The sequence below is a fragment of the Ceratotherium simum genome, chromosome 2 (genome assembly GCF_057802395.1).
Source record: "Ceratotherium simum simum isolate JZ-2026a chromosome 2, ASM5780239v1, whole genome shotgun sequence".
Lineage (NCBI taxonomy): Eukaryota > Metazoa > Chordata > Mammalia > Perissodactyla > Rhinocerotidae > Ceratotherium > Ceratotherium simum.
This window is the reverse complement of record NC_141901.1, coordinates 33606274-33627225: the sequence shown is the minus strand read 5'-3', so window position 1 is coordinate 33627225 and position 20952 is coordinate 33606274. Positions and strand designations below refer to the sequence as shown.

Sequence of the window (20952 nt, the reverse complement as noted above, 5' to 3'; positions counted from 1 at the left end):
GCCTTTGCTGTGAAAGCCGGTGGGGAGGGCAGCCTCTCTCCTGGCACATATCACTTAGGACTGACTGTTTAGTGTGGAAGCCCTGCCCACCTCCTGCCTGCAAGCCCAGCTCATCCACATGGAGGCTGGGAAGCGGCCCCTTCTCTCCTGTGTCCTGCCTCAGGGACTGTGCCAGCTGAAGCTTCTGTAGCACTCTTGCCTCTATGGAAGCCTCAGAGACCCAGAGCCCCCAGCCTTACCTCTCAACCTGTCCCCTCCACTGGGCAGTAGTGGTCAGTTTTTGCTGCAAAAAAAACGAACACAGGCTGGTAGCTGAGATAGCTTACATCCACTCTTCAGAATCACTGCCACTTAGGTCAGGGACCATAGCCGTGTCACCCTTGACCTGTCTTTCTGTGGGTGTGTGCCTCGAGCACACCTGTAAGAAGTGCCCTATGCAGGTCTCTTATCTTCTGCCATCTAGGTCCTGCCTGGAGATCACTCAGTACAGTGGGCTGATGGGGGCAGGGAGGACAAGCTCCTTTTGCTCCAGTAAGGCCATCAGTGGCTGTTAACTGATTTAAAGATGCCTGCAGAGAGAACTGAGATGTGCTAGAGTCATGTGTTTGGGGAATTAAGTCTTTATCCTGGACAACAAGCTACAGACCCAGACTGCAGTATTATTTGAGAATCACTTGGTAAGGATATGGTTGCCCCAAAATAGAGTTCTTCAACCCTAACTTTGCTTTATAATTTATATAAATGAAAGTGCAGGTCTTTTCTTATAGCTACAGTTGGATTTCTTCCAGACCAGAAAGTCCAAATTAAAGGAAATGAATGCAGCTTTATGTTACTTTCCTTGGTGCATCAGGTGTCAGTGGAAATAGGACGGGTACGTGTGTGTGGGTGCACGTGTGCTTATATGTACACACGTGTGAGAGAAGGTGATACATGTGTGTAGGGCTGTGAGAAGTGACCAGAGAGAAAAGAATGGGAATCTCCAGGGTGTTTGAATCAGCAGTAAGTTTGTGTTCTTTTCTTAATGTGCATTTAGTTAGAAAGGGGTGGTTTTGTTTGTTTTGTTATATTTTCTAATTAACCGTTGGAAGTAGGTCCAGATAAACAAGGGAAGGAAGAACCAGGAAAGTTAGGTCCACAAAACTACGGGAGCGGGTGTCAGGAATCCAGTTTGGGCGAGCCTAGCTAGTTTACAGAATCCTAACCTGGGCTTCCTTGAGTGTGGGACCACTTAGATGATTAAAATTTTGAGTGTTCAGGGGAATGGAAGGTCTGGCTTCTGGAGGCCCAGTGCCTGCGAGCAGGAGCTGAGGATCAAGCCAGAGGCCAATGGATTCGGTGTGTGGAAGGTGGTAGGAGAGGGCTTGTATGGAGTGGGGCAAAGAGTGGGTGGGGAAGATAGTTTCTAAGAGCGTCTTGAAAAGCTTGCAAAGGGAAAGAAGAAAGGAAATGGAGGAGAGATTAAAGAGTTGGAGAGACTGGTTAATTGCACTGCTGTCTTGGGACCCATTCAAGAGCCCTGCCCTCAGAGTGCCCCATGGTGGTTTCCACCTGCCCATGCCCATCCTTTCCCCAGGCTCTCTCTGGAGCGCTGGTTTGTGTGTTGGCATCCTCCCCAGTTTGATCCAAACCAGCGCACACTGGATGTGTGGAGATGGGAGACAAAGGACAGGTCTAGAGGCCTTGAAGGGTCACCAGCCGCTGGGCAGGAAAGGGAACGTTGCAGACCTGATTTCCCGGCGATGTCACCCTGTCCTCCTCCCTCCTTGCTTCTTGCTCTGCTAACTCAACTCTTGCACTTCTCTTTTTTAATCTTTCTACTCTGCCCTATATGGAGGACAAGTGGACACCAGGGGCACCTACCTTATGGGTCCCTGCCCCCGCCTGCCCCAGGTGCCAGCAGACTCTTGGGCACACAAGGCTCTCACAGTTGCAGAGCCAGGAAAGAATTTCTCTGCACAGATGGACTGTATATTGGGATTGAAAATGATACTCCTTATATCCCTGCTTACATCAGTGCTCTCTGTAAAGCCTCTTTGTAGCCTCACCTCTCAACTGCTCTGGTTTAGGAGCTGGATTCCTTTTATCTACTCTTTGCCTGACTGCTTCTTCCCACCCCCCTACCCTCGAGGCCTCTACTTCCTGCAACTGTTGTGTCATTAACTCTGTTGGATCAACTCTCTGGGAAAAGATTCTGTTCATGTAAGTGCACTTACTCCTTGGATGTTGTCACTAGTCTAGTGGCTTTTGCTAAATAAACCTTTCTTATTTCTAAAAGCTTTTCCATTGTCTTTTCTTGCTTCTTCTATTCTACCTGCTTCTTCTCCCCCTCTCACTCCCACCCCACTTCCCAAGCCAGGTGGCATCAGCTCTGTGGCGCACAGTTCCCAAGGGTATGGTGTTTAGAAAGAATTCACGTGTTCCTGCAAGGAAGGTGGGGCCTTCAGGTGCAGTTTATATAGACCAGCCTTGTAGGGTCAGGCTCTGCCACCTGGGACAATTTTGCTCCTCCAGGGGACATTTGGCAATGTCTGGAGACATTTTTGGTTGTCACCACTGGGGGAGGGATGCTATTGCCATGTAGTGGGTGGAAGCTAGGGATATTGCTAAATATTCTACAACGCACAGGACAATCCCCACAACAAAGAATTATCCAGCCCAAAATGTCCGTAGTGCCCAGGTTGAGAAACCTGGTGTACACTCGTTTTTTCAGACTCTCCCAATCCCAGGTCTTTTCAGACTCCAAAGCTGTTGGAGTAGATGGGCTGTAGCAGCAAAGTTTGAGTGCTTAGAAAAGTATTACATCATAGATATTTTCAGATATAACTAAGATCATCAAGTTTATAAAAGTTCATTGACTCCCTGACTAAATGTCTGAAATATGTAGCTGGTAGGATTCTCAATGGATCCATTTCAGAAATGTCCATACTGGAGGCAAAACAGGCTCCTCCTGACCCCCACCTGCAAGGATTACGATGTCACTGCAGCACAGCTCACTCATTGGCATGTGGGCTTTCCTGCAGGGAGTAGAAATGAAAGGGGAGGAGGAATGCTGGTGAAGGGGGTGGGGGGAGTGGCTGTTCGAGAAATGAGGAGCTGCAGGGTCTCGCAAAACCGACATTCTGGAAACCTGGAAAAAATTCTGAAAACTTTGGCCAGAATTTTTAGCCGTTTTGAAGGCAGAGGGTTTGTTAAGTCTTTGTCAGGCGCAGGCCTAAGGGAAGGTTGGGAGGGTCAGACCAACCAGGTTCACGTGCCCTCTGCCCTTTTCTGGCTGAGTGAACTGAACTGAGCCTTATTTTCTCATCTGTAAAATGGGGACGAAGCTATAATGAAAAGTAAATGAGACTGCATTTTAAAAGCACCCAGTAGGGTGCCTGGCAGCGGCCCAAGCCAGGCATGAGACAGTTTATCTTCTAATGAATTGAGGAGGAGGGGGAGGCTGGCCTGTGCTGGTCAGTACAGTTCTGCGCTCAGTGCATTTTCTGCTGTGCTGAAACTTTACTCACAACTCTGTCCTGAGAAATTTACTGGAGTTGTAATGATGCTTCATTAAATGTGAAAGGTGGAAGGCACCTTGTCCTTAGGGACAAAACACTCAACTCCAGCACCTGCCAGGCAGCGATTGGAATATGCTGTGGCCCTGGGCTCAGTCCCCAGCCGTTGGATGGCTTTCCTCCTTTTTTTCGTGTTCTGTGCCTGTGATGCAGATGCCCTGGAGGAGGGGATGTGGGCTGGGCAGAGGGTGCGAGAGCAGATGAGGAGTCCATTCCTCTCCCGGCTCTCCCGCAGACGGTGGTGAGACCATGAGCAGCCTCCTCATGTCCGTCCCCCTGTCCTTCTCCCTGTACTCCCTCAAGAGCCCCATCAAGGGGACACACATGCACAGTGATGTGTGTGAGGAGTAGCCTTCGAGTGCTCAGGTGGCTTTTCCATTTAGGGAAAGGAGGTCAGAGGGAGGACTGAAGACTTGCCCACAATCACTCACCTGCTCCCTCAGGGAACTGGGCCCTGGGAGTCATGTGTAGGTTGCCTAGAGACCACCCTACCCCAGAGTGGACTCCTGGCCCCTGGCCCAGCGGGAGCCTGCAGTCAGGTAGACTCGAGGACCTGGCTGGGTAGGTGGAGGGTGGGAGAAGAGCAGGGTGAGGAGCAGGGGATGGGATGTGGGGCTGAGTGGTCTCACAGCATGGCACGTGGTAGGGTTTGAGTCTAGCCTCTCTCTCACTCTGGGGGGATGAAGGAACCATAAACAATGTTTTAGCAGGACTGTGATAAGCTAAAGCGACTCTGCTAAACCATAAAGTGGGGCTTCGGGAAGACTTACTGTATGACCACTGGAAGGTAAGGGGATACTCTCCACCCAACTTATTGGCCAACCAGTGGGGAGGCAGAGATAAAGGGGGAAGATTGGTGCCAGGGTCCCTGAAAGGAAATGCCCCACTGTGGCAAAAGGGCCCACTGAGTCATTAGGGAGATGAAATGAGAGGTAAACAAGGCCTAAAAGTAAGACCATCAAGCATTCAGCTTTTCTTTTTCAACAAAACAGCAAAACAGATGTCCTTGCTGCATCCCTGATGCTCACCCATTTTTCTGGGTGAGAGCTGGCAGTGAGGTTTGCTCAGAAATGGAATGAGAGTCAGGGCTGTCTGCTGGGACATTACTTGGTAACAGGAAGCAATGTTTTCACATGGTTACCTGCCTGTTTTGACATGACTCAACACAGCCATGCAAAGATGCCCCTGGGTCAAAAACGATTCTCTTCTGCTTCAGCCAGAAGTGCCCCTTCTAAGTGAAGGATCGTGATATGTGTGGTGGGAATGGGTCCCAGCCCTCTTGGCCTCTTTTCTACCTTATTTGTAGGGGCATGTCATCCCCCCCCTTCCACCCCTCAGAAGCTCTAACATCTAAGGAGGTTTCAAACTGTGCAGAGGTTCTGCCAGTGGAACCTTCCACATGCCAATAGGAAAGGGCTTTCAACCCTTCCCCCCTCAGTGAGCTCTCCACTGGTATGGGGCAAGGACTGATCCCAGAGGGACCAGCAAGAAGGCCAAGGTCTTAGGGCAGTAGTTCTTGGGCTTGAGCTGTGTCAGAATCACCTGAAGGGCTGATTAGAACACAGATTGTGGGGCTTACCCCGAGTTTCTGGTTCAGTAGGTCAGAAGATTTCATTTCTAACAGATTCCCCTGGGGACGCTAATACTCCTGGTCTGGGTACCTTTTTTTGAGAACCACCATCTTAGAGGATATTACCAAACTTGAGGTATTTTCTTTAAAAAAAAAAAAAAAAAAAAGAGGGTGGGGGGCAGGGAGGTGAGCCTGGTGTTGCTAAGCAACCATTAGCCAAAAGAGAATGGGTTGGGGACCTGGGGCTGGGAAGGACAGCAGGTGGTGCAAGGTGACCTCAGACTTGACAGAAGGCTGTGACTAACTTGGGTTTATTGACATCTCTCTGGAGACATAAATAGGCTTCATCCCCTATTTACCTGAGGGGTCCACTAACAAGAGCTGCCGCCATCCAGCGGGGCTACTTGAAGGCCTGGCAGCTGCCCAAGGAGAGCCTGTCTCCCGGCCGGGCCTTCTCCTTGCACCAGAGGGTTTTGAGCTTACGGTAGTACACCTTGCAGCTGAAGCCCTCCTTGAAGCCCCCTTTGATGTGGCTCTTGAGGGAGTGCAGGGTGGGGTACATGCGGCAGCAGGACGCGCACTTGTAGCCATTCTGCTGGCCCAGGTGCCACTTGGAGGCCATTAGAATGTCTCGGGACGTGATGTAGTCCACGGAGTCCATGCCGTGCCTGGATTTCTTGGTGGCCTCTTGGAGGCAGGTGTTCTCTGGGGAGGAAGAGGACGAGCAGATGCTCTCAGCCATGTCCTCGGGAAGGCAGGTGTCCCCGCTGCCCTCGTCCCGCTGCACCTCTGGGAAGCTGTGGGCCTCCAGGTGGTTCTCTTTGTCCCTGCATATGAAGTAGCTGTAAGGGGAGAACCAGGGCCGGTAGATGGTACAGTTCCGCCTCAGCTGCTCCCCATTCTGGGAGTCCCCCAAGATGCAGTCTGCAAAGGAAAGGGCTGGTCTGAGCCTCAGGCCACAGGCAGCGGGCAGTGAGGCCTGGGGAGCTGAAGGCCGTGGGAGAAGCAGAAAGGCAAGAAGGCAGGGAGTCCGGCGTGACTGCGGGTCACTGCGCACCCCGCCCTGAGTGCGATTCTGAGAGCAGGCGGAAGATGGGGTGGAGAGAGCGGTCTAGGGTACCCCTGCCTGCCGCTTGCTTTTTCTTTTGGAACAAATGGCGGTTTGAGCGCTGGGCAGAGACTCCCCTTTTAATCACTAAGCCTTGGTATTTGTCGGGTGCTTCCCTCCCTGCAGGCACCTTTCCTCTGCCTGCTCTAAGGATAGACAGACAGGTGGCTCAATGGACAGCCAGACCTCTGGCCTCCTACGATTCCTCGTTCTGCCACCAATGGTTGTGGCCGTGTTTCCGGCCTCACTGTCTTCGTGCAGCAGCCCACTTAGGTAGCAAGTCCTGCTCCACAGCAGTCTGAGAGACAGGCAAGGAGAGGCGGGAGGCCTCCACAGGCCTGTGGGTTTCTGCTAAAGGAAGGACCAGATAGGAGACTGCAGGGGAAAGGCAGCAGGTGGTTCTCCAGTGCGCAGGCACCCTTCCCTGAGGGGAGCAGCCCCTGTCCTCCCAGCTGGTCACTTGTGCCCGCCCGAGTCAGAGAAGGCCTCACCTGGCAAGAGCACTGTGTTCACCACCCCGTGCCGGAGAGCGCTGCTTTGGTGCTGAGGTGGCAGGGCCTGTGCGGGGCTGGACGCCTCGGTGGGTAATGCAGTCTTAGCAATGCCTGGGTTACAGAAGAAACACTCCAGTGAGCTGACGAGGTGGGGAGTCCTGTTCTTGGAATGCCCCCAGACGTGCCTAGAGGCTCAACCTTGGTACTTTAAGGCATCGCAAAGCTGAAGCGAAACTATGACCTCTCTCGCACCAGCTGGGCAGAGCTATTCTGGGTGACACACTGGGGAATTCCAAATGGGCAGTTTCACTGAGACCTGGGAAAGATTCTCTCTGATGGAGAATTGAAGATGTGGACCAGATGACAGCTTTCTGCCTGACCCACCCCTCTCCTGACCCTCCTGCGGCTCACCGTGTGTGTGTGCACGCGCGCGTGTGTGTCTGCATTGCAGCCTTAGGCACTCCCCAGAGCTCCAGGAAGGGAGCGACTCTGGTCACAGGCTGCATAGCTGTGTTACGTGGTTCCTTTGAGGATGAAAAGCCGGTTTCTCCAGTTGAAACATCTCCCACCCACAGCCAGAAAGAGTTGAGGTGGACCCTAGCTGCCTTGCATACCCTGGATGGGTGCTAACACTCGGATAAAAAGCCGACCTGCCTCAAATCCCAGAGCAGCAGCTGTGCTCAGTTTGAGAAACAGATGTATAAGTGTCCTGTATATAGACAAACGGATGTTTAGGAGAGCTACTCCACAGAGCAGTACTTCTCAAACCTTAATGTGCATAGGAATCACCTGGAGATCCTGTTAAAAATGCAGATTCTGATTCGGCAGGTCTGGGGTCAGCCTGAGATTCTCCATTTCTGTTTTTTTTTCTTTTTTTTTTGGTGAGGAAGAGTGGCCTTGAGCTAGCATCTGTTGCCGGTCTTCCTCTTTTGGCTTGAGGAAGATTGGCCCTGAGCTAACATTTGTGCTGATCTTCCTGTATTTTGTATGTGGGATGCTGCCACAGCATGGCTTGATGAGCGGTGTGTAGGTCCATGCCTGGAATCTGAACTCATGAACCCCGGGCCGCCGAAGCAGAGTGCATGAACTTAACCACTGTGCTGCTGGGCTGGCCCCAGATTCTGCATTTCTAATAAGTTCCCAGGTGATGCTGATGTCACAGGTGCACAGACCACACTAGTAAGTCCTCAGAGCGCCCAACTTTATTCCATGATGTGCTTATCAGTTACGCTCTCTCTTAGGTTCCTACTGATAGTCTGATAAGTCTAGATATTCTCTAGCTTGTCAAAACAGGGCTAAAACTAGCACATACTCTTTATATAGATAGACCATTACCTTGAAATTTCATGCAGACTCTAGAGGAAAAAACTTGACAACAAATGTTTCCCTCATCCTTTCCTTGCCAGAAATAAATAATCAGCAGGAACTACTTACCATGAGTGCAGCATTTTGAAAAATTATTTTCTCCCCATGTGTAATTGGACTTTCTCACTAAATCATGGTCCTGTAACATGATCTGTAGAGTACTCAATTAAAAGCTTCAAAAAACCACATTTTTATGGTACTAGTGACAACAGAGTTTACCTGGCAAGCTGGTGGCATGTGAGGACATAATATCAGGAAAAGTGCTCAGGGCAGAGGAAGAGATTCGAGGTCCAGAAATGCTGAGGAGTGAGAAGTTCTCCATCGTCTGACGACCGTGGAGTATGGAGGTCACACACCTGCTGCCGAAGGGCTTGATGGGGTTGTCTAGACGATAAACATTCTGAGCACAGCTGACATCACAAGGAAGTCCCATGATTCCACTCACCAGCTAGTTTATCCCTTTCAAAGATGGATGGAGTCTGTTGCAAGCAGGATAAAATTATTTTGACTTGTCGTTCCTCAGTAGTCTGCCTTGATTGAGAATACCCAGCGAGAAAGAAGAATGTGGTGGAGATTTGATAGTGGCGTAACCTGTGTGCTCCGCTTTGCTTTCCTGTGCCGTTGCTGTCACCCCCCAGCTCTGGGAACCTCTGTCTTCTCTGAAAGACATCCTTGCTTTCCTTCTTCATCTGCCTGAACTCTGAACCAGATATTTTTGTTGTTTTGCTTTAGTTTCTGTTTTTTGGTTTGGGGTATATTTTTTACATTTTCTTTGGAAATAATTTCAGACTTATTAAAAAGTTACAAAAATAAAATTAGTACAAAAAACATCCGTATACCCTGTATCCAGATTTTCCTATTTGTTAACCTTTTATGCGTTTTGCTTTATCAGTTCCCTCTCTGCCTCCCTCTCTCTGACTCTTTGTGTATACATTTTTTTTTCTGAGCTATTTGAAGGTAAGTTACAAACACAAAGTCCTTTTGTACCTAAATACTTCAACGTGTACTTCCTAAGGATAGGGACCAGGTATTGTTTTAAATGGTTCGTGGTATTTTTAGTAAATGACTAAAACACAAATGGGTGGCTTACTCAACACCATTTTGCTCCTTATAGGCAATTTGCTGGTGAGACTGTGGACTCCAGAGTGGCAAGGTTGCTCCTTCTCTTTGCTTCACTTTTGTCATATAACAACCTAGTACGCTAGAGGGATGTGGAATAAGGATGAAAGATGATGATGTCACTTTGAATATAAGCTGAGGGTGCCCCATTCTAGATACTCACGACAGGTGTCAACTAGATACATACAGTGCTTCAGATCTAAATGTGGATGTGTTTATGCTGTGTTGGAAAGCTCTGGCCCACTCCGTGAGTAACAGTGGGCTCCTCTTGCTGTGTGTGGAGTGAGTGTGTGAGCTTCTGCACACGAGAGCCCAGAGTTGCCTTCCTATCTGTATTTATTCATAGTACTTACACATTTGCAAGACAGTGTGGAGACCATGATTTCTTTGTGTGCCTCCCTCATAGCCTGGTTTGGAATGTTAGAAAGAGTTGGAATGTAAATTGACGCCATGGGCTTTGGCAACTTTGAGGCTATTGGCAATTTCCCTTGGCCATCGTGGTGTCGAGAAAGATCATGGGTCTGGGAGTGCACATGTGTGAGTTCTAATCCCCACTCCGCCATTAGTTCCCTCTGCAGTATTACGCAAACCTCTCTGCCACCTGTTTTTCTTCCCATTTTGTTAATTTAGACAGTTGGAGTGGGTGGACATCTTCCTGGTCTAAAACTTAGTGATTTACATGTGGAAATGAGACAGTATAGAAATGAGTGATGCACAGGATCCAGAAGACTTAGCATTTCATCCAGCCTTGGCCCATTACATTCCTCCCACTGCCAGCTAAGTGGAACTTCAGATATACTTAATATAAAGGGGGCTCAAAACATTGGGGAAATATGGGAGGCCACATCAGTTTCTGTTTCTAGAGTTTTTAGAATACGACTGTTTTAGTTTAGTTGTTGAAAAGTTTATGGGAACCTGGTTATCCAGGGTTTGTTATACTCCTAGTAGCAGGGCCTATGTCTTGCATGCTGTATCCTCTTGGTACGTTGTTGCTGGTGGCCCAGGCAGGTGACACTCTCGAAGTGGTCGGTCGCTACATAAAATGTGTCTCTCTCTCGTTTGTTTCCCACTTGCCTTCCGAGCCCCTTTCTCAGACAGGTAAGATACTGTCTTTCTTATGGATGACTTACACCCCCACTGCTCTCCTCTGCTTGGGTGTGTGCATGTTGGGGGGTGCTGTTGGGAGGGCCACTCAACCGGGGTCCCATAATCTTTCTTTCCACCATTGCCATTACTTTCTGCACCACCAAGCTTCCAGTCCCAAGGAAGGGAGGGACGGAGTGTGAGTGTCATTAGTGCATCAGCAGAAAAGGGGCTTATTTCATGTACCTTGGATGTGGAGACGAAGGGAGCCCCAGCCAGAGGCGCTTTGGAGAGAAGGGCAGTTTCTCCCAGCCTGACCTCAAGAGCCCCTGCAGACCACCACCAGAGGAGTGGTTTTGAGTGGCTCTTGTAAATGCAAAAAGGCTTGGAAACAGTTTCTCTACGATGTCAGCCGATAATGCAGTCAGTTTTTAAGTATTCATATAAAAAGTCAATTAAACTAACTTATTAAATGCCTGCCATTGTGCAAGGCCGTATCCTGAGCATTATAGAAAATAAAAATCACTTAAGATGCCACATCTCTTTGAGGAACTTACCATTTTATTACAGAGACAAGATGTATTTGCCAGAAAGACTTAGAGAATTGTAAAGAGAATGTGTGATGGTCTGTCTTTAATACTTAAGAATTCAGTGTATACATTCTGAAGGGAAGAGAGGAAGAAATACAGGATATCCAAAATGGTGCATAATCCAAAAGTTATTTATGTTTATTAGAATGTGTTTTTAAAATAATAATAATAGGAGCTCACAAGTTACGGATCACTTTGACAGGTGTTTTTGGTACTTACACTTTTAGAAATGAGTGTGTCTGCTCTGAAAATTTACTTTAAACCAATGAGGAAACCACCACGGAAATATCTGAGCCAGGAAGTGGCGGGAAGGGGAGAGGTGTGCCTTCCCCAGCATACCTCTCTTGAACATTTGCTCTGCTTTCATGGTGGCCCAAATACTTTCGGCTTTGGGAGAAAATAGTTAAATGCTTTAGTTTCCAAGGGCTTCTCTGCCAGCTCGCAGATTTCATGATTAAAGAAAAATGAGAAGGATGTGATAGGCAAATTCTGCAAAAGTGGGTGACATGGCAAGATACACTCTTAGGAGAAGAATCAGGAGTTAATAACCCTGTTGTAGGAGTGGGTTGGGAACTCCTGCTGGTGTGGTGGGTCTATACCTGGAGCCCAGCCAGCCTGAACCGGTCAGCTCTGCACCCCATATCCCAAGGATGCTCTAATCGAGTTCCTGGCATGTCCCCTCTGTGGTGGTGCGTTCCCTGCACGTGGATTGGGGCAGTTACAGAGATGAAGACCATGGGGTTCATCCCCACAGAGGGAGAGCTCCACTCCTCTTCCCACAGCTTCCTCCTGCTGCCCAAAGACCCTTAGAATATGGCTTATCTAGGTAGTTGGCTCAGAAGGGATATCTCTGCTGGAACCACAATAAAGAGAACTGTTTCCCTGGCCCAAGACTCAGCAGTGCAGGGCACAGAGAACTGCTTTATGCGTAAGTCCGACAGAAGAAAAAGTCTACCCTAACCTCAGTTACTCTTAGGAAGGCTCACTGAAAATAGGCACTTAGCAGAGGTGTTGACTTGGAGAGGAGGCTAGTGACCAAATATAACCTCTTCTTCCCCCAGACTGATAAAATATCTGGGGCAGTTGGGAAGGACAGAAACCTCAGGCCTGTTTCCAAGGCCCCAGAGTGGGTCTGCCTACCTTGAGGATTGAGCTGGATTTCAAGGTGAGGAGAGGGTGCCCCAATGTGAGTATCTGGACAGCATGGCTTAGAGCCCTGAGCTCTAGCCGTTCCAACTACAAACCTTGGAGCTATGATCTTGGCCTCCACAGTTCTCCATCTGCACAATGGGTTTGACACATCAATTCGAGATACTTATTGAGCAGCTACTAGGTACTAGACCCAGGCCAGCTGGTGAAGGTACAAAGATGAATGAGACTTGGCCTCTGCCCTGCAAATGTTTACAACCCAGTGGGTCTACATCCAGCCCTTTGAGTGAATCGTTCTAGCCAGAGAGAGATCCCTAAGAGAAGGATCATCTACTGGGCATGTTTAGGCAACTGTTCTGTGATCCCCCAAGGCTGGGCAGAGTATTGGAAAGAGCCCTGAGCTTTGGGTGAGAAAACCTGAGTTCTAGTTCCAGCCCCTCCAGTAATTAGCCCTGTGACCTCAGGCCTGGCAGTTCATTACTCTGAGCCCCATCTTCCTCATCTATAAATAGATACTTTACCATGCCCCACCTCACTAGGTTGTCTTGAGGATTAAGTGCGCTGGTGCTTGTCAAGGTCCTCCTGCTTTGTTGGCACCAAGTGCTTGTCCATTTGGTGTGACCTGGTTCTGAAGCACCACGTAGCATCTCTCTGCAGGCTGCTGGCCCATTCTCCCAAGTTCCACCTCAGGAGAAGTGAGCAACTGCTGGCCCATTTTTCCATGGAGGAAATGTGCGCCACACATGGCTTTTCAGTGGGGAGCTTCCAGCCCCAGGCCTCGCACTTGCCATCCCTCCACTGGCTTCTGTCCCAGTGCTTGAGTCAGAGAGCTCAGCGTGTGTTCACAGCAAAATAAAAATGTCATATTGCATTGCTTCCTCCTCACTTTCTTACCTCAAAGGGCTTGGTGACCCCAAGGTAAGCGGTCAAGCTGTGAGTCAAGGAGGCAGGTTTAAAGGATCAGTAGTTAGCTTTTTTATGGCTAGAGTTCATCACTGATTAACTTGGTTGAGGCAGAACTAGAATTTCTAGTCACACGTCCCATCAAGAAAACTGGATTAGAAGGTTCAAGAGTGTCTTTGCTGACTAAACTTTCTTGATTATTTCCAAAGCCTTGTGAAGTTACAAGTTGTGGGTGTGGCATAAGGAAAAGACAAGCCCCACTCCCCTCGACTCACTGTCTCCCTGTCTTTCCCTCTTTGTTCCTAGTCGACCACAGCATGTTTGAGAACTTGAACACAGCCCTCACTCCAAAGCTCCAGGCAAGCCGCTCCTTCCCCCACTTGTCCAGGCTGGTGGCCCCCAGCTCTGCCACCCTGGGGTCTGTGGAGCCTGGCGGGCCGGGACTCTGGGTGGGCAGCAGCCAGCACCTCAAGAACCTGGGCAAAGCCATGGGGGCGAAGGTTAATGACTTCCTGCGGAGAAAAGAGCCCTCGAGCCTGGGCACTGTGGGCGCGATGGAGATCAACAAGACCGCGGGGGCCCAACTGGCTGGTGGGGCTGATGTGGAGGACGAAAGGTGAGTGTGTATCCCCCTTCCTGCCCCAACATCCCTACAGTTCTGTGGACCCACTAGAAGAGATTCACGGACGAACTGTGGTGTCTCCAGGGGAGAATGACCCTGAGGAAGGGACGTGAAGTTGTCAGGTGAAGAACAGCTGAAGGATGGGGCGATGTTCACGGGAGCTGGCTTCTGTAACCATAGCTAATGTTTATGAGTGCCCATCATGTCTGAACACTGTGCCACACCCTTCAGCTGCATTATTCTACCTAACTCTTATAACAGCCGTCTGAAGTAGATTATATTATTTCCATTTTGCAGTTAACGCATGTTCAAAGAGGTAACGTGAGTAGCTTAGGGTTACAAAGTTAGTAATTGGCAGAGCTAGAACCCACGTAATGCCCAGAAGCTCCCCAGGTGGGTTCTGATTCCCACCCACACCTGTGAACCACTGACCTGACTGTTGGTAGAAGAGCAGCGGGTGTCTGTCGGAACCCACAGGGGCAGGGGAGGGAGCAGCCTGCTGTGGTAACCCCCCCATTCCCAGGCCTTGTTTTAAACCCCCATGCTCCCGAGGTGGTAGTGTCCTTTACGGGGCTCATTGCGTAGGTTCTGATGTGACGCAGTTTACTGGTGGTCCAGTGTTAACGCTTTGGGCTGCTATGAACACTAAGTGAGGAAGTGACAGGCCAAAAGCCTGTTGTTGTGCTTGACTGCTAAGACCCACGTGCTAAACCCAGTATGAGAGCCCGAAGGGTAAAGCGCTTCCTGGGTGAGGGAGTCGAAAGTGCCGTTGGAGTCAGAGGAGTGAGAATGCAGCAGAAACGTGTCTCGCCATCCTTACAGCAAGTGTGTTTATTGTCCTCAACCGCACAGGTCAGCCCTGCAAGAAGCGTTCCCTCGGCTGGATCCTCCGCCTCCCATAACCAGGAAGCGAACCCCTCGGGCCCTGAAGACCACCCAGGACATGCTGATTTCATCACAGCCTGTCCTAAGCAGTCTGGAGTATGGGACAGAGCTGTCCCTTGGGCAGCCCCAGGACTCCCCTCCCTCTGCCCAGCCTGTCCCAGCAGACGCTTCACAGCCAGAGGCCACCATGGAAATGAGGGATAGGGGCGAGGCTCTGCCCAATGGAGAGGTTTCCCTGTCGGTACCCGATCTAATCCACAAGGACAGCCAGGACGAATCCAAGCTAAAGATGACTGAGTGCAGAAGGGCCTCCTCCCCTGGCCTCATCGAGAGGAATGGCCTCAAACTCAGCCTGAGCCCCATCAGCCTGGCTGAGTCACTGGAGGACAGCAGCCCCCCTCCTCGGGCACGGACCTCCAGCCTTGACAATGAGGGCCCTCACCCAGACCTGCTGTCCTTTGAGTAGAGCCTCTTCTCTTCCCTGCTAGGCACCCCCTTCCCCTCTGCGTTCTCCTCCACTGTGCACCCTGGCCCTTGCCCCAGCTCCACTGTGTCCTTTGCACAAGGCACCTGCAGAGAGCCGATTCTCTCACACAGGCTGTTGCAGGGCCAGAAGTCCACGAGTAGTCATAGTTTGTCTGCAGAATGGCAAAGGAACTGGGGTGCCGTCCCTGATCCTCATTTTCCGTAAGCTCCTCTGGGTGCTGGCTGCAGCCCTTGGATGTTGGAGCTCCCCTGCTCCTGAGTTGTCCTGGCTTCCCACTGAATGGCAGGATCCCCAGCCCTGGATAGGGTTTTGCAGGGATTCTCTTTGCCTGTCGCCACATGCTGGCGGCTCCCCTGCTCTTCTCCCCCCCATGCCCTGGTTCCTTCTTGCTCCTCTCTGGTGGCTCGGGAGGCCTCCTGCCTCAGGGGGAATTGGGCTGGATGAGGAATGGTGGGCCTGGCTTGATGATGGCCCAGACCCGGAAAGCCACACACCCTGAGCACAGCCCAGCTCGGGCTCCTCCTGGTCCCAAGACAGCATGGGCCCCTGGTTGTCATCTTGTCTCTGCCCCCGTGGCTGTGGGCTGGAGAAGATGCTTACCAGCCCTGACACCTTGAGGCAGCCTCGTTGCCTGGGCTCTTGGGTGTTTCCCATCTGGCCAGATGGAGAACACAGTGAGCAGTCCTTGGGCAGGGCACAGAGCCAGCCACCAAGAGCACCAGCCCCGTGTGCTATCTGGGAAGATGCTATGACCAGCTATGCTTAGGATCCTGCACAGAAGGAAGGACCAGGCCTTCCCTTGCTATGTGTGAAGACAGGGCTAGGCAGGCCCCCGCAGAAGCAGCAGAGCATATTCTGATCTTGTTTTCAGGGAGGGTCCAGGAACTTGGCTTTCAGGGCCAAGAGAACCCAAGCAGAAGTAGTGGAGAAGACGGTGAAAACAGGATGAGGAAAGAGCAGTCACCGGGGATCAGAGCAGCTCGTCAGGGACCACCCACTGCAGAAATGATGCAGTTCTAGGGTCCAGGCATGGTTAGTGCCAGAGCTAGAGTGGGGAATGTGAGGGAGTGGGACGCAGTGAGAACAGTCGCGGAGGTAAACTACTGTCCATTGAGTGGAGGTGCTTTGCTCTTGTGCTGAAATTGCCTGCGCCTCCCACCACCCTGGTCTCCCTAGAGGGGCCCCTGGCCTGCCGTTCCCTTGTCCTGATGCCACATGGTCCTCTCTCAACCTGCCGTGAGGATCTATGTGACTCGGTTCATCCAACCCCAATTGGCTCCTGCCCTCCTGGGTTAACCCACTTTTGTGTTCCTGTCTCCTGCCAGGGGTCCTGTCGTGCTGTCTTCCTGTGGCCAGGAGACCCTGTCAGGGGGTGATTCCCACCCTGGGGGCCTTTGCAGCAAGAAGAGCACATCCCTTTTCTTGGACAGGGTGGCCAGTTCCCCGGGAGAAGGCTGAGAGGGGCACATCCAGCGGGCAGGCCTCCTTCTGTGACTCCTGCTGCCTCCGCTTGTCTAATCATTGTGCGGCTTCCACCTTTGAGCTCCGGGGCACCCAGAGCTCACTTCCCGCTTTATCTCATCACCCAGTTCCCGCTCTCCTCCCTGCCACCTCTGCCGTATGAGACGTCCAAGCTGACTCCTATAGACTTAGGCGTCTAGGGGGTGGGGATTGCCAGGATGTGGCTGCCCTTCCTGCATTCTTGTTTCTGCAGCCATGCGACCTTCCCACAGCCCTCCCACCCCTCCTCTTCTACCCTGTCTTCCATCGCCCTGGAAAGCAAGGCTTCGCCACATGCTCACAGCAAGGCCTTGTCTCTCTTTCCCCACAGGGGTCCCTGCATGCTGGGCACCTTGCGGGCCGTAGTGAGGTGAGCAGGGCTCTTACTGAATGTGTAGATCCTGCCTTCAAGAATGTCACAAGGATGTGATGTCTGACCTTGATGCTCAGAAGCTCTCAGGACTAGCATCTGGGGGCCTGTGAGTTTTCCCAGAATGGCTTGGGGTTTTGCACAAAACAGAGGTGAGGGTTGGGGCAGAGAACCTGAATCCGTGTGCTGGGAGCTAGCCCAGTTTCATCTGAGTTTCCATGCCAGAAGCATGGTTTGCTTCTCTGATAGGGGAACTTAGCAGATACCTGTGCTCGGGGGCTGACCGCCCACCCCCACCAGGGACCAGGGTGGCTCTGCCCAGGTGATATTGTAACCGTAGGCACAGGCGTTGCAGGCCCGCGCTGGCTTAAGCACCCTGCTCTCCTCGCCACACCCAGCCAGGGCTGAAGTCCTGGCCCTCAAACCCAGTATCAGCACAGAGATCCTCCGAGGTTGTCCCAAGACTGTCACCAGGGTGAACTCGGAGTTCCTCAGACTCGTGTCTGATACCGACTAAGAGGCCGTGGGACCATGCTCTAATCTTAAGTGGCCTCTCTGTGATCACCGCACCATCCTCCTGCAGCAGGGGTGATGCTGCGACCTCGGGGGGCTCTCTGAGGCTGAAATCTAGTCCTAGCTGCTGTGGATGTTGCCTGGTGCTAGGGGCTAAGAGACACCCCAAGGCCTGCAGGAGCATCGCCTTCTGATCCTGCTGAGGGCCTGGGCTCAGACCAGCTCTTCTGTCTCGACAGCCTGACCTTCCTGTGCTTGCAGTATAGCAAGTGCATGCCCCCACCCACCGCACACGTGCACACACACAGCCCGCGCTGAGGCCAGCTTCTCTGGGAGCTTGGCCCCCAGTCGGCCCAAGGGCAGAGTAACAAGGAGGAATGAAGGAGCAGTCTTCTATGTCCACATAAGGAAGTTGGGGCCCCAGAGTCTCTTCTCCCCCAACCCCATACTCAGCACGTAGCTTTACCCTGTTAGATGACACAGTGAGCTTCCAGAACCTGGCAGGAGGATGGCATATTCCCCTGCACGGAGAACAATGTGTCTGTGTTACGTATGTGGACGATATGAAGACAGACATGCATGTAATCTATTGACTACTCAAGAACAAAGAGTTTGGCCCCAGTTTGGGGAAGATTACAGATCTGAGTATTTTCTAGAGATTTTATATTTATATTTTTAGTAATTTTCTGGTAGAAGGACACTGCGCAATAAAATGATTTGGTTTAGTTTTACTGGGTTTTTTTTTTCTTTCTCCTGACTGATGGGAAGCGGTTGGTTTTCTCAAGCCTGAGTTGTCGGGCGGAGAGCATTGGCATTTTCCTTTGGGAGGCTGGAAGAGTGAGATGTGAGGGAGATAGAAATGTGAGGAAGATGGGCGCTGCTGACAGGCCGCCAACCTGAGACCCTTGGGGGAAAACGATCTCTCAGGATATGCCATCATGCGTTCCCCTAACTGGCCGCCATGAAAGTGTCCCTCTTCCAACTCGACCTATGGCTGTTTCAGGAGCATCACCATGACGAGCACAGGTAAGACCCTCCTCAAGAGGAAAGCAGGGAGGAGATGCAAGTGACTCCCAGATTGTCCTTCAGGCCAGTAACTCAACCTGGGGTCCATAGCCGCCTTCCACCAAGGAGAGGACAGAGTTGCGTGTGTGCACGTGTGCAGACAGTATTCAGAGAGGGAGCAGAGCTGCTGCTCTCAGTCTGAGTCATCAGTAAATGTCAGTAAAATCCCAGAGCTGCTGACAGGCCTTCCCCCAGACTGGGGCCACCTTGCTGCTCGCTTATTGAGAGAGTGTGGCTTGCAGCAGAGCTAGCCTGAGCCCCTTTGCTCCCCTGCTGCCCCCAGGCCAGTGTCAGAACCAGGGACCCAGAGGACTCACACAGCTGAGAATCAGTGAGGCCTTAAACTTCCTTAATAGGAGGAAGTGGAGAAGAGAGAGGAAAGGGAAGGAAAAGAGGCATTTAGTCTGTTCACAGAAGCCGAACACATTTCTAGAGGGTGAAGGATGGGGCCTCTCTGCCCAGCCCTTGTCATTTGCCCCCATGACCACGTGGGGGGTTAGAATCTACAGTTCAGCACGCAGTGGTCCCAGGCTCCGCATCAGACGTGTCCTGGGTATGAGGCTGAGTCTCCAGGCTTTTCTGCATTGAATTCCACTCCTACACTTCATTTTTCAGAAGATGTGCAAGAAAACAACGGGTGCTGTAAGGTTGCTCGCTTGCTCTGCAGTGGGGTGCTGCATATTGTTCTGAGAAGGCAGGAGTAATACAAAAACCAAGTCAACATATTCCATGCGTGGGGAAAAGGGCATTGAAAATACAATAGCCACTTTTTCCTTTAAGCGTAAGCTCCAGCGACTGTCCGTGGGGCTACCTCTCCCATTGGATGGCTTCAGGATCTACTCTGCAGTCACGCAGGTGTGAAATGGGCCTTTAATATGCCTTTCTTTCCCACTATGATGCAAAGTAGTTATTTTTGGCTAAGCTCAAGTACGAAAAATTGTGTAAAAATAAAATTTTTTAAGGAAATTTTTAAGTGTAAAAATGGGTATGCATATATTCATATGTCATGTTTTTTAATACTCTAAGCTGAGCCATTGGTCTAGAAGCTGGGGTACAAAGATGCACTTATTCAGACAATATATCCAAGCCCCTACCGTGAGCAAAGTGTGTTTCCGGCACTGTGCCAATGTTGGTGGAAAAGGGAGACCTTATTCTCTCTCCCCCTCCCTCCCCCTCCCTCCCCCTCCCTCCCCCTCCCTCTCTCTCCCTCTCTCTCCCTCCGCTATGCTGAGGTGGGTGAGGACGCCATTGTACCTGGCCTCCTCAGCTTTATGCTAACAGGCTGCGTTAGCAGGATTTGAAAATACAATGGAATCACCAAAATGGGGTGGGGAGGGGCGGATTAATTTCAACTGAGTGTTCCTTTGAGCTTAATCTGCCTACAGTACTTGCTGAAGGAAACTAGCAATCATGGGTCATCAGGAAACCCACTTCATTCCTGAAGTCCACATGGGCTGGTGGGGAACCCCAGCTGGTATTCAGAATTTAGTGCATTAGTTAATTCAGGACTATGTCTCAGGTGCTGCCCCAAACTCAGAGAATTCCTTCTTGGTCAATTTACTCTGCTGTCAGACCTTGGAATTCCTTTGAAATCCCTGAATCCTGGGCATGTTCTAAAACTCTCTCTACTTGTACTCTATGTCCTCTTGTCTCCATCTTGTCTCCCCCACCTCAGAGCTTCCCAGGCCAGCCTGGCAGTGGGTGGTGGTAACTCAGCCATGGCTTTCTCTTGAGACTCTGGCCTTCAAGGTCCCCTGGGCTTCACTCAGCATTGTCCCTGCTGGGCCCACCGCTGGGTTTGGGGTGCCCCACCTGGAGCCCCCACTGTGGCTCCTCTGTGTGTGGGAACAAGTAATTAAATCCACACAAAGTAATACAGCTCTCATGGATGAATCCCCACCTCCCCCTGGACAGCTTTATAAGTCCTGACGGCATTTAATGTCTGTCAGCTCTCCCAAGGAAATCCACTCTGGAAACTTTAATTGAAGTTGTCCAGTGAAAGCATCTTCGAGTACTTTACCCTTCCAGGATGCCCTCCTCCCTGGTGCCATTTGCACCGAGATCACTCGATTAAAACCCAGAATACCCCAGCACTGACTTCCCACTAATGAAAAAATTCCTCCGCGTTCCGTCTCTAGGTCCCGACGCTCCTGAGACATAAAGCCTCTTTGTGTCCAGCTTATCTCCAGCTGCTGCCATGATAAATAGTCCAACTCAAGGGAGCCTGGGGAGGCTCTCCCCCGTGAAACGAACCACTTGGTTATTGACCACACAGGGCAGCAAGCTTGAGGAAATATTTAAGGACCAATTCAGACACACTAAGCTGGCTACTTTCTCTCTCGTGGGAGGTGCCTGAGGAATCTGTCGGGTACAGAGTAGGAAACACTGCAAGTGTTTTTGCCTTGGAAAAGATACATACGCACACAAAAAATCCCCATAACAAAAAGCAACCTCCCAACATATTGCAACTTTGTTTTGTTTTTTGCTGTTGAGCCAGTCAGCGGTTTCCAGTGCCATCTGCTTAGCTACCTTCTTCCTTAAAGCACCCACCATGTTCTCCACCTTTTCCTTTCCA

At 50.9% G+C, this 20952-nt stretch overlaps 2 protein-coding genes across 4 annotated transcripts in view; one reads left to right on the top strand and one right to left on the bottom strand.

The window, feature by feature from the left end:
* The window catches only part of LOC101395489 (carboxyl-terminal PDZ ligand of neuronal nitric oxide synthase protein), a 283171-nt gene extending 265128 nt beyond the window's left edge, over positions 1 to 18043 (top strand). For both annotated transcript variants that reach the window (XM_004424825.3, XM_004424824.3), the window contains exons 11-12: positions 13242 to 13551; positions 14410 to 18043. In XM_004424825.3, coding sequence (XP_004424882.3) covers positions 13242 to 13551; positions 14410 to 14908 — 809 coding nt within the window. In that variant the 3' untranslated portion in view covers positions 14909 to 18043. The remainder of the gene's footprint in view (positions 1 to 13241; positions 13552 to 14409) is intronic.
* SPATA46 (spermatogenesis associated 46) lies at positions 5525 to 8428 on the bottom strand. Of its 2 annotated transcripts, none has more exons than XM_004424826.3 (3): positions 8311 to 8428; positions 6724 to 6837; positions 5525 to 6048 (listed from the first exon to the last, which is right to left on the bottom strand). In XM_004424826.3, the coding sequence occupies exons 1-3, from the start codon at positions 8411 to 8413 to the stop codon at positions 5525 to 5527; spliced, it is 741 nt and encodes a 246-aa protein (XP_004424883.3). In that variant the 5' UTR covers positions 8414 to 8428. The 2 variants fall into 2 exon arrangements, with proteins under 2 accessions (XP_004424883.3, XP_087274795.1); XM_087418669.1 differs by lacking the exon at positions 8311 to 8428 and adding an exon at positions 8161 to 8239.
* Positions 18044 to 20952: the final 2909 nt, after the last annotated feature.

Coding starts and splice junctions, on each gene's coding strand:
- SPATA46 (XM_004424826.3), bottom strand. CDS start 8,413: ATGGAGAACTTCTCACTCCTCAGCATTTCTGGACCTCGAATCTCTTCC. Junction 6,838..8,310: donor ACATGCCACCAGCTTGCCAG/GTAAACTCTGTT, acceptor TCTGTAACCCAG/GCATTGCTAAGACTGCATTA. Junction 6,049..6,723: donor GAACACAGTGCTCTTGCCAG/GTGAGGCCTTCT, acceptor TTTCCTTTGCAG/ACTGCATCTTGGGGGACTCC.